Source organism: Sceloporus occidentalis, unplaced genomic scaffold, assembly GCF_023333645.1.
Source record: "Sceloporus occidentalis isolate IW3139 unplaced genomic scaffold, rSceOcc1.0.p SCAF_1, whole genome shotgun sequence".
Taxonomy (NCBI): domain Eukaryota; kingdom Metazoa; phylum Chordata; class Lepidosauria; order Squamata; family Phrynosomatidae; genus Sceloporus; species Sceloporus occidentalis.
In genome coordinates, this window is record NW_028316981.1 from 79,941,463 (window position 1) to 79,952,599 (window position 11,137).

The following is an 11,137-nucleotide window of genomic DNA, read 5'->3' on the forward strand; positions in this document are numbered from 1 at the left end:
ACTCTTGAACTTTAAAAAAAAGCATAAAGTAGCCCTATCCTATTGTTTTCCCCCCTTCTATCCAGTGGTCTTCTGATCTATCCAGATGGACCCCTCAACTTGGAGCGGAGGCCTGAGGACATATCTAGAGTGTTCAGCCCATTTTATGTCTTGCTTAGAAAAATCAGGTGAGTGACTAAAAAGGGACCAAACGTTGCACAGGAGTGGCTGGAACATCACCACAATAGGTGGGGCTTGGCTCTTTTTTTAGAAGGGGACATTCTTTGTCTCAAATTGCACATCGTAGAAAAACGTATGGGACTGACTTTCTTGGAACTGAAGTTTATTTTATGTTACTTTATGTTATTTATTAAAATACATAGTTTTTATCTTATCTTACACCAGTATGGAGCAGTATACAGATAGGTTGTAGATAAGATGTATGGATATTTACAGGTTGTATTCTGAATGCCTCCATATATTATAAAATTCCCTGGATGTAATAATTTGGCATGTCAGCCAAAGGCTCTGGCCTAGCTCTTCTTTCTAATTGTGATAGTTTAATAAATATGTGGGTAATATCTTAAAGAAATGCTCTCTCTGACATCTTGTGGTCTGAAATAATGCAGTCCTAGAAGTATTTTACCACATGATTATGCTGACAAGCTTTGATAAGCTCTGAATAAAATGCTTAAGTTGGGAGGCGTCGAGATTCAGTAAAGGTGGCTCTTCCTTGCAGACAGACATGCAGTTAGCAGAGAATGAAAGAGGATATTCTGAGGGCAAAATGAGAGTTCATGTGCATATTTGGAAGAGATGAAGCTGAGGGCTCCCTCATTGTGTTGCAAGGTGGATATACATTTGTTCCTGGTATGTGTGAGTGAGTTTCTTTTTGCAGGCTTGCTTTTACATTGCACTTAAGCTTCAGTCATAAGTGTAGCTTGGAGCTCCTCTTCCTTCTGAGTACTGTGCAGACTGAGTTGCCCATCCTTTCTCTTTGTTGTCTTTTCCTAGTTGCCTCCTTTATGAGCCTTTTCCCTTATAGGGATTTGCTGCGTGTTCTGTCCAAGGAAGAACTTTACAAGTTGGAGAAACGTGTGCTGAATGAGAGTGCTGCAGATTCACAACCATTCAGTGACAAAGATTCTCCTGACCTCAGAGGCCTTGCAACTCCACATAGTTGCCCATCTGCTCCAAGGTGTGACAAATAACCTTTTCTTCCTTTATCTATGCCAATTAATTACTTGCTGCTCTTGACCCAGTGTACCTCTTGGTGGGCGGCTACTTGACTATTAGGAGCAGAGAAAATAAAGGTTTCAATCCAAGGCACATGACTGTTCAGCCTCAAAAATGTCAGTGGGAATATTGACAGCAATGAAACTGACTTAGGTGATACCAAAAGATCATAGCCAGAGGTTTATTAGCCAGAGGTACTTGTGGATTTTAGCCACTGTGGAACTACTTGAGAGCTTAATGGGAATAAAGACAGCCAGGCAGCATTTCTGAACAGCAACCATACTTCTTTCAGTATTTGAGGATTTAATAACTTTGTCTCTGGGAGATGATAAGGTAAATGCAGCCATTTTGTTTGCCCCAGAGCTGATATGGGGACACATGCATCCTCATTGTTAGGGAATTATCTTCCCTTTGCAGATCATTAACTGGCACTAAGATAATAATAATAATAATAATAATAATAATAATAATAATAATAATAATAATAGGATTTATTTATATACCGCCCAATCACTGGGAATCCGAGCGGTTTACAACAGAGGGGATAATAGATATCTAGGACAGATTGTGGATTTTCTACCCTTGTTTCTCCTGTGAAAGAACAAGGGGTAGAGGGTAAAAGAGGAAGTCTTATGTGTGTTCTAACTGCTTGTTTTTCTCTTAACAGGCATCTTGGGCAAGAGGCTACTAGTCCCCAGGTAGGCATGATCACAGGAGTTCCACAAAGAACACGAAGGATGGAACTGCGAGCCCGCTACAGCAGTACAGATGACATGATTCACACACTGTTTGTTTGCATCTCTGGTGAGTGCCATTTTTATTTATTTTTTGTCAAGGAGAATAGTTCAGGTCCCTCTTGTCATATATTCTACAGTGCTCATGGAATAGTAACTTGCAGGTATGTGGTTTGGTTTCAAAAAAGAGCTCAAACAGGCATAGCATCCTTTGCAGTCCAACTAACTTGGACTAACTTGATGAGTGATCAAGTGCTCCTTATGACTGGGACATGTTCAAAACATATTAGAGAAGTGGAGGATCTCTTTTCATTAGAATTTTAGACATTAGCCAATACTATGTCTGAGTAAAAAGTTGACATACTAGATAATAATTGCCCCAAAGAAGCTGGAAAGTTGTTTGTGGCCACTTTTGGGAAGAGATACAGACTTGGAGCAGTAACGAAGGTGGGGTAAGGGATTTGGAAGACCTTCTAGAGTCAAATAAGCTTCCAGAATGCAGAGATCCTATGCCATAGGTTAAGCAGAGCTTTGCTTTAAAACAGAACCAGCCAGATTAGTCTGTGATACATGGTGATCTTTCGTCCTGCACTCTGTTGAAATCCTCTGAGGCTCAGAAGATGGCAGCTAGTGGCTTTGCAGATGATGAGAGTAGTAATTATTATGTATATTTATGTGCATGTATATATGTAGAAATGTTCATTTTGCTAGTACTTTATGATATAGTGCAGCCCAGTTTATGAAACCTTGCAATCACTTTGTAAGGCAGGCCATATTGCCCCATTCCCCCATATAATAATAATAATAATAATTTAATTTGTTTTATTTATATACCGCTATTCCAAAGATCATAGCGATGAACAGCAAGTAAGCTAATTTGCCCCCAACAGTCTGGGTACTCATTTTAGCGACCTCACAAGGATGCAAGCCTGAGTCAAGCTTGGGCCCTTTTGCTGGTCTTGAACTCGCAACCTTGTGGTTTCGAGTGAATGGCTGCAGTACAGGCATTTAACCACTGCGCCACCAGAAATGGGGCTGTGGGTAAGAATGGTTTACCTCTAGAACTTTGAACTAGGGATGTCCAAATTCAGCTCAGAGACTACATTAGTTCTCCAATTAGCCCTAAAGATGAATTTTTATGACAAAAGTGGTTGTTATTTAATCAGCTTCTTTAAAAAAACAAACCAAAGGCATTTAATACCACTTTATAATCCCAACAGTTGTTCCTAACAAGCAGTTTGATTGAATATGTTGGAAAGATTTAGCCAAAATAGTTTCCTAGTTGATTCAGAATGTAAATGGAAAGAATTCTTTGTTTAGCACTCACAATAAGACCGGCTTCTGTTTGAAGGAGGAGTGTTGTGTTTGTTGATCTGCAATCATTTCTTACCCTTGAATCATTGTGCAATTGATATAAATGAACTGAGATGCTGTATTGTATATGGGCAGGAGTGGCAGATCAGCTCCAGACCAACTTCGCAAGTGACCTGCGTGCCATTCTGAAGAGCGTGTTCAAAATTGTGACATCTCAGACAGAGGAACTGGTGGTGACTGACACTGGCCGTGAGTAAATCTCTTTAAGTTATGTGTGATTCCATCGCCCTTTTCTTTAGTGTTTGCATGCAGAGCCGGATGAAAAGCCAGTGGCTCCTAATGATAAGAACACATGATGCTGCTTTGTTGAAACTGCCAGGCAGTGATGTTAGTGAGACAGCTTGAGCTGTGATGCTGTAATGCTTAGAGTAACGACTTTTATTTTCCAACACAACTGGCAATGTTTTGAGATTATGGAATGCATAATGCACACATGGGGGGGGGGGACTTGTGGACCTCCAGATGCTTTTGGATTTAAACTCCTAACATCCTGTATTATTGACCATGTTGGCTAAGGATGATGGGAGTTGCACTCCAGCAAGATCTGAAAGGCCACAGGTTGTCTGCCTCTGCCCCATGAGATTCAACTGCAGTCTTCTCTTGCTTCTTTCTGTTTGTTGGTAAAAACATTCTTGTTCTGGCAAGCTTTTGCCTTGAAGGTTGGGATGATGTAGTTTTGGATGCCAAATCCTGTCTGTGGCTTTCTGTCTGCTGAGCTTGGTTTTATATTGTTGTTGGGGCTTTTTTATTATTATGAAGTGTAGCATTTTATTGTTCTAAGCCAGGCTGAATAAAGAAAATGAGTTTAAAGAGAGGGATGTAAATTTTTGAGTGGGTGCATAAATATCGTGCATTAGAATACCTATTTCAATTTTTTATCTTATCTTCCTATGATGAAAATCTAATAGAAGGTGGCTGACAAAAATATATATAGACACCACACAATTTTAAAACTATCTGAACTCAATGAAATAAACAACAATAAAATAGTTTTATAAAAACATGCTCACAACAGCAAGCTAAATACATAATTAGGGCCTCTAATTTAAAAATGCCTGTCTGATTAAAACAGTATAAGGAATTTCTTTGAAACTGGGCAAGAAGATACCAGACTAATCTCTCTTGCCAGACTATTCCATAATTATGGCACCACAAAAGAAAACCTGCCCGAAACAGAGGCATAGTGTTTCAAAGGACCACCATCATGCATGGGATTTTTGCATGTCTGTTGGCAAAGAAACCTTCAATCTTGACCAGTTTCATATTGGAGGAGGTGATTCTTAAGACATGCTAGTCCTAGGCCCTTCGTGGTTTTGAAGAATAAATCCAGTGCTTTGATTTGAGCCCAAACTGAAACCTGATGAAGTTACAGTGGCAGAATTGGCTTGATATGGCCTGTCCTACTGCCCCTGTTACTTCATGGAGATTTATCTCTGTGTAGTAAGAATGGGATGTATTAGTGCCCTGGAAACCTCAGTGCTCTTCTCCAATGGTTGCATGTTGACACAACACAATAGTCCTTAGAAGGGAATTTCAGAATTATAGGGTCATTCCAGACAAGGGTTTGTTTTATTGTGCCATTACCCTGCCTCACTTACAGAATTTTATGGAGGACTAGACAATGACATCTTCCATTACTAACCCTCTTCTGTTTTCCTTTGCTTCTTCCATCTTTTTCTTACCACAGAAAAATCTGTTAAGAAGAAAAAGATGGAATAGTTGCAGAATATCTTTTTAATTGTGTGTTTAAAAGCCCACCAGGTTTTTGTTGTTGTTGTTGTTTGTTTGTTTTGGTGTCTAAGCCAAGGTGTCATCAATATTTTTGCTATAGAAAACAAAAGGACAAAAAAGGAAAAAAAAAAGAAAGGACTTTGCTTAATTCACTTTCCTTCCCCTTTGCCTTTTGGATGTGCCTTAGCAGGCATGCTAGTAACAATGATCCCAGGGGGAAAAAAACCCTCTCATGGACTATGTGACTGACACTTTGTGATTCCTGTGTGTGGCTTCCCTTGTTCCAAGAAGTTTTACTTCCTTCTACCTGATACTTTAGAGCAGGAGTAGACAAAGTCTGACCCCCTCATGGTTTTTATGGCCTTCAAAACTCCCTTGGATAGGCCTTTTCCTGGCAAACTAATGTATTTCCACTCCTGGAAGCTTTCAGGATGGCAATTCACTTTTTAAAGGCCAATTGCAGGGCACCCCTTCCTCCTGCTGCACTACTGAAATATTGAAAACATCCTGTTTTTCAAAACCAGAAGTGGATTTCTTGCCACCACTAAATTTGTTCTCCACCTACATTTTTTGGCATTTTCTACGCACTTTAAACACAATAGCCATCATCCAGTTAGTGACATACAGAAGTGTCATTTGCACTGCATATGCAGTGGGTTTTTTTTTTTTACCACATGCAATGCTGATGGTGGTGTAAACTGAATTGCACATGTGGGGCTGTTTCACATGCATTGAAGTACACATAGTAGCATGTAAAAGCACACTGTTTTTGTGCAATGCCTTTACACATTGTGTATTACAGTTGCACAATGGATAGTTAACCACGCACATTGACCGTTGATTCATCTATAATGTGCTACAATGATATTCATTACAGGAGTTATGTAACATAACTCCATGGACAGACACTACACTGAAACAATGTAGGATCATAGCCAAAATTTTGATTTTTTAAACATTTATAAAGCAGTCAACCTCTGAATATAAAAAAATCAGCATTAAGGGGAAGCTGAATGATTCTTCCACTTTTCATGATCTCCTTGTGTGTGTCTTTGCAATAGGGGTAATAGTAGGTTCAGAAGAAGAATATTTAGAATGGCAAAACATCGAAATGGAAAAGATTAAACCCAGCAGCACCAAGTGCTAAATTCACATTTCCCACTGCAAAGCCATTTGGAAATTTGGCAATTCATTTTCTATGTATCACATAATCAACCACCTCCCCTTTTAATAACAGATAAATAGAATCACCATAAGTTGACAGGAGATTTGAAGGCACACATACAATAGGAGCAGCCTGCAAACCTCTCAGGTGGTTATGCAAGTTGCATTTAGGTTCTAGCACATTGCTTTGGTACAGGCATGTTTTTGTGGAGTGATATGTGCATGCTAATAGCTCCCCCCCTTTCATTTTCAGAAACAGAGATGTGTGTGACACCAACAGATTCTCAAGCAGCAGACTGTGCTCTTTGTTGCAATAACAGAGAAGGTAAGAACAGAGAGTGTAAAAAGGGCATTTACAGGCCTCAGCTTCGGCAGTATTGTTGTCACAGAGGAAGTTGCTTGACCTAGTCAGTGATTCTCTCTGCCTGGTCTTTAAGAAAAGTTAAGGGAGTTTTGGTCCTTAATTTGCAGCAAGATCCTGCTCAAAGTCTAGTTCTTGGTTTATAACAGGTATTTCCCACTTTGATATGCTGTTTTGTCTGAGCCATGTGCTATCCTGAAACTTTGTACCTGGGCAGATGACTCCTAATGTGCAGTTAATTATAATCTCCCTCCCTGCAACTCTCTACCCTTCTCCTTTACCATTTAATGGACCTCTTTGTCTGACTGAAAGGAGGGGGGGGGGGGGACAGGGACCGGAGCACATCTCTTATTTTCCAGCAATTCATGGTAAAGTGGATCAAACTTAAAGATGCTGCTCAGTCCCTCCCCCACCTTTCCTTTCTATGCTGCAAGATGTAAAATTTCCAGAAATGTTGAAGACGTGTGTGTGTGTGTGTGTGTGTGTGTGTGTAAATTTTAGGAAAAATTGAAAAAAAATGCAACATTAGCACTTTTTACAGACTGAAAGTCACTCTGTTACTTTAGGAACATAAAATATGACTGTGTACAATTTGATTTGCCAAATTATCACAATTGGTATATTAAAATACAATGTGTTCAAACAATTATTACAAATAGAATTTACTTTTAAAAAAATTTGTAACAAATGAAGTAATAATCTCGTGAATTTTGGATTTGCTAGTTTATGTGGAGCAGGCAAAACAACAACAAACAAACAAACAAAAACACAGAAGAAATAATCAACATTAGTAATAAAAATTATTTATATTTCCTCTCCACAGTATCAAATAGACACAGAGCACCCATTCCCTTAAAAAGAATTGGGGAGGGGGGAGTGTGTGGAAGGGAGGAGGGACGAAGATGGAATTAATAGGCATGAAATTTAATCAGATTCGTTTTCCGAGCCCTGGGCGGCATCCACACTGCAGAAATATTCCAGTTTGACACCACTTTAACTGTCATGGCTCAATGCTAGGGAATCCTGGAAATTGTAATTGGTTGTGGCACCAGAACTTTCTGACATGGAAGGCTAAATGTCTCAAACTACAAATCCCAGAATTCCATAGCACTGAGCCATGGCCTTAAGTGGTGTCAAACTGCATTATTTCTGCAGTGTGGATGCAGTCCTGATTATCAGCATCAGTTTCAGTCTCTGATTCTGTTATGTTTGTCATCATCATAGTTATCATGGACTTCTAAAAACTGAAGGTATACCCAAATTAAAAGAAGCTTCTCCACCCTTTGACACGTCAGTTTATTTCTTGATTTAGTGTGTTCCCAAACATAGACCAGATTCTTTCAACGCCCCCTAAAGGAAGAAATCCATCTTGCTCTTGCATTGGAGATTTCAGTTTGTATCCTAGGACTTGCTTGTCCTCATCCAGTGCACAGAACTTAGAATAACCTGATACTGTACATAGTTTTTAGAAATGATTTGGAGAATATATGAACACAGTATCTTAAAGATTTTATTCATCATGGTAAAATAAAAATTCCATAATTGGTTTTCTTCATTTTCTCAATTTTTTTGGGAAAAGACAAAAAAGGCTTCAGGAAAAACATCAACAGAAAAACTGTTTCCCCCCGTAATTTTTCCAGTTTTTTTCTGGGCCTTCCCATCTCTAACTGCAACAGACTAATACAGACATCTTTGTTTGTTATCAGTTATATATGAATATAGTGGTCAGAGAGACCCCCCATGCATTTACTCATTTTCTTAACACCTTTTAGTTGGGATGTGCTGTGTGGTTCTGACTGACTTCAGATGCACAGCCAGGTTACCATCTGCACTTCTGCTTTTTTCAGATCCTTTGGGACCCCCAGACTGGGTGCCAGACAGCACTTGCAGCCATTGCATGGCTTGTCGCCTACCTTTTACCTTTCTTCGTCGACGTCACCACTGCCGGAGTTGTGGAAAGGTAAAAAAAGCTACGTTGACTTTTTGTAGACCTGCAAAGGAGTTTTCCCTGGAAGAAGCAAAACCAGCACAAGAGTTGGACAGACAATGCTATGGAAGGGATAGATGACTGTAGTGTGGCCTAATTAGCTCCCATGCCAAGCCACACTACCTGATTTTGAACCAGAAATCAACCACAAATCAATCCTGTCTGTGACTAGAAATGTACTAGTATGACCCCCTGTATCTGTGGGGGATATATTCTCAAACATAACCATGGAAATGTGAAAGTGTGGATAATAGCAAACTCTATTGAAATGAATGAGCTCTGGAGAAAGTTGACCATAGAATTGCACTGGAGAACCTAGAGATTCCTGGAGAGAATCCCTCTCTAAGCATTTCTAGATCCTCCAGCATGACATAGAAGCACACCATAGAATAGCGCTGGAGGACATAGAAAATGCTTAGAGAGAACATTTTTTTTTTTTTTGAGATGTGGGTAAGTGAAACCACGGATACCAGTCCATGAATACAGGACTCGCATGATACTTAACATTTTGTCAGCCTTTTGGGGGTGGTGGTGTGATGTTGTGTGGGATGGGGTGGGCTGGGCTGAAAATCAGTGGAGACTGGAGATTTTCAATATTTGGCTTGGGAACACTGCTCTAGGTGGCATCCCCCCACCAAAAAAACCTAACAATTTTTGAGGTCTGCAGAAAAAGGGATGGGGGGGCAACATGTAGCCCACATTTTCCCCAACCCCTGAAATATAACATATTTGGCCTGGAAGCTGTGGATTAATTACTTGATTTCCTAAGGACAATACTTTCGTAAATGATATGAACAATGGCTGTGCTTGAATGGGACTCTGGAAATGTAGCATCTCCACATACAACAAGATGAGCGAAGCAGCTGTCATGGCTGAGCTAACAGGTTGTACAGGAGAGGGAAAGGTTTAATGGTTGTAAAGGAAGGACTGAAATTAAATTCTGTTGGGATCTGTACTGGGATATATTTGACAGAGTCTTGGTCCAGAAACCATGCTCTCCTTTAAGTCTGAAGCAAGGCTTGCAATACCAGCTAGCTCTCTTGACCTATTACTGATGTACAATTTTATTTTTCTCCAGATTTTTTGCTCTCGCTGCTCATCACACTTGGCACCTCTGCCCCACTTCAGGCAACTGAAGCCAGTTCGTCTGTGTTCACATTGCTACACCACCCACTTGCCTTCCAGCAGCAAAAATGTGAATTGTTCATGAGCATCAGCTTCTGCATTGGATCTTCATCAAAACACCTCTTGTGCCTGAGAAAACGTTAGATAATAGTGCAAGGTGGCTGCTGCCCATATCAGCTACAGAGGACTGTGGGAACAACCACACATTACTAGGATCCTCATGGGAACTTTCCAGAACACTTTTGGTGGGCAGGGCAGGGGTTGGCATGGAAGGAGGAATTCCAGGATTTAATTTTTCCTGTTTAATGCAAAGAACACTTGGGGCTTATTTTGGTTTGAGCAAAAATTAAACACAGGGTATGTTTGGGCAAACAGCTCTGTATGGCAATAAAAGCTTCTCCCATCCTCTATCACTCTTCTCCGTGATGGAGAGGACTCTGGCCCATGTAGGAATTGCCAGGTGCTGGCTGCCTGGCTTCTGGTGGAGATTAAAGAAAGTCTTCTGCCCTACAGATTCATTTTTGACAATCTTGTGAGGTTACATTACCAAATTTGGGTGTACGTGCAGTAAGGGCTGTAGGGTGCCTTTGGCTAGAATTGAAAGGATTGCCCAGAAACAAAAGAGCCTTGGGAATTATAGCCATGGCCACTTGTCTACCAACTTATGATACAGCTAAGACCTGCAACAGTCTTCATGTACAGTGTACTCTCTGGAGAACTCTCCTACTGCACTATTGTGTGGAAGATGCTTTGGAAACCTTTGTGGGACACTTACAGCTCCTTCTTGAAACCAGACTGAATAGGTTATTTTCCTGAATACTTGAATAAATGCTGTTACTATAGCTGATCTGTCTTTTCTGGGATCAGAATAACTTTTCTTGTTGGATTGTTACACTGGTGTTCACAGATAGAATCCACTCTGAACTCTTCTCCAAAACTTGTTGCTTTTTCTGTTGTCTCATATCCACTAAATGCCTCTTGGTGTGGTTTTTTAAAAATTTGATCTTTATTAAATTATAAGAGATGAATAAAAAAAATGTAACAAATGGACAACAAAATTCAAAATACAAAATACCATATACAATACAATATACAATATATACCATACAAACATATAAACATGTAACAATCACAGTGATACACTAACATAATACAAAAAACAAAATAACTTCCTAGAGAGCATGGAGGCCCTTATCTGCCAAAATTACACCATTCATACATTCAATATAGATGCATCTATTTTCTCTCCTTGCCAAATTAGGTTCTCTCCCTTCCTTCTTATAAGGAAAAGGAGGGAACCAACTCAGGATTTGTTATACTTATTTTTCCTTATGTTAATATTCTGTGCTAGATTTTATTCCTCAACTTCGTGTCCAGAATTAAAGCTTATGATTTATCAAACTACCATATAAAGTTGGGGGTCAAATCTTCAGTTTTATTAAATGA

At 39.7% G+C, this 11,137-nt stretch overlaps 1 protein-coding gene across 1 annotated transcript in view; it reads left to right on the forward strand.

The window, feature by feature from the left end:
* The window catches only part of LOC149321698 (lateral signaling target protein 2 homolog), a 33,691-nt gene extending 23,158 nt beyond the window's left edge, over positions 1 to 10,533 (forward strand). The window contains exons 7-13 of the mRNA XM_089527137.1: positions 66 to 167; positions 1,025 to 1,177; positions 1,883 to 2,019; positions 3,399 to 3,512; positions 6,472 to 6,543; positions 8,427 to 8,539; positions 9,645 to 10,533. Coding sequence (XP_089383263.1) covers positions 66 to 167; positions 1,025 to 1,177; positions 1,883 to 2,019; positions 3,399 to 3,512; positions 6,472 to 6,543; positions 8,427 to 8,539; positions 9,645 to 9,776 — 823 coding nt within the window. The 3' untranslated portion in view covers positions 9,777 to 10,533. The remainder of the gene's footprint in view (positions 1 to 65; positions 168 to 1,024; positions 1,178 to 1,882; positions 2,020 to 3,398; positions 3,513 to 6,471; positions 6,544 to 8,426; positions 8,540 to 9,644) is intronic.
* Positions 10,534 to 11,137: the final 604 nt, after the last annotated feature.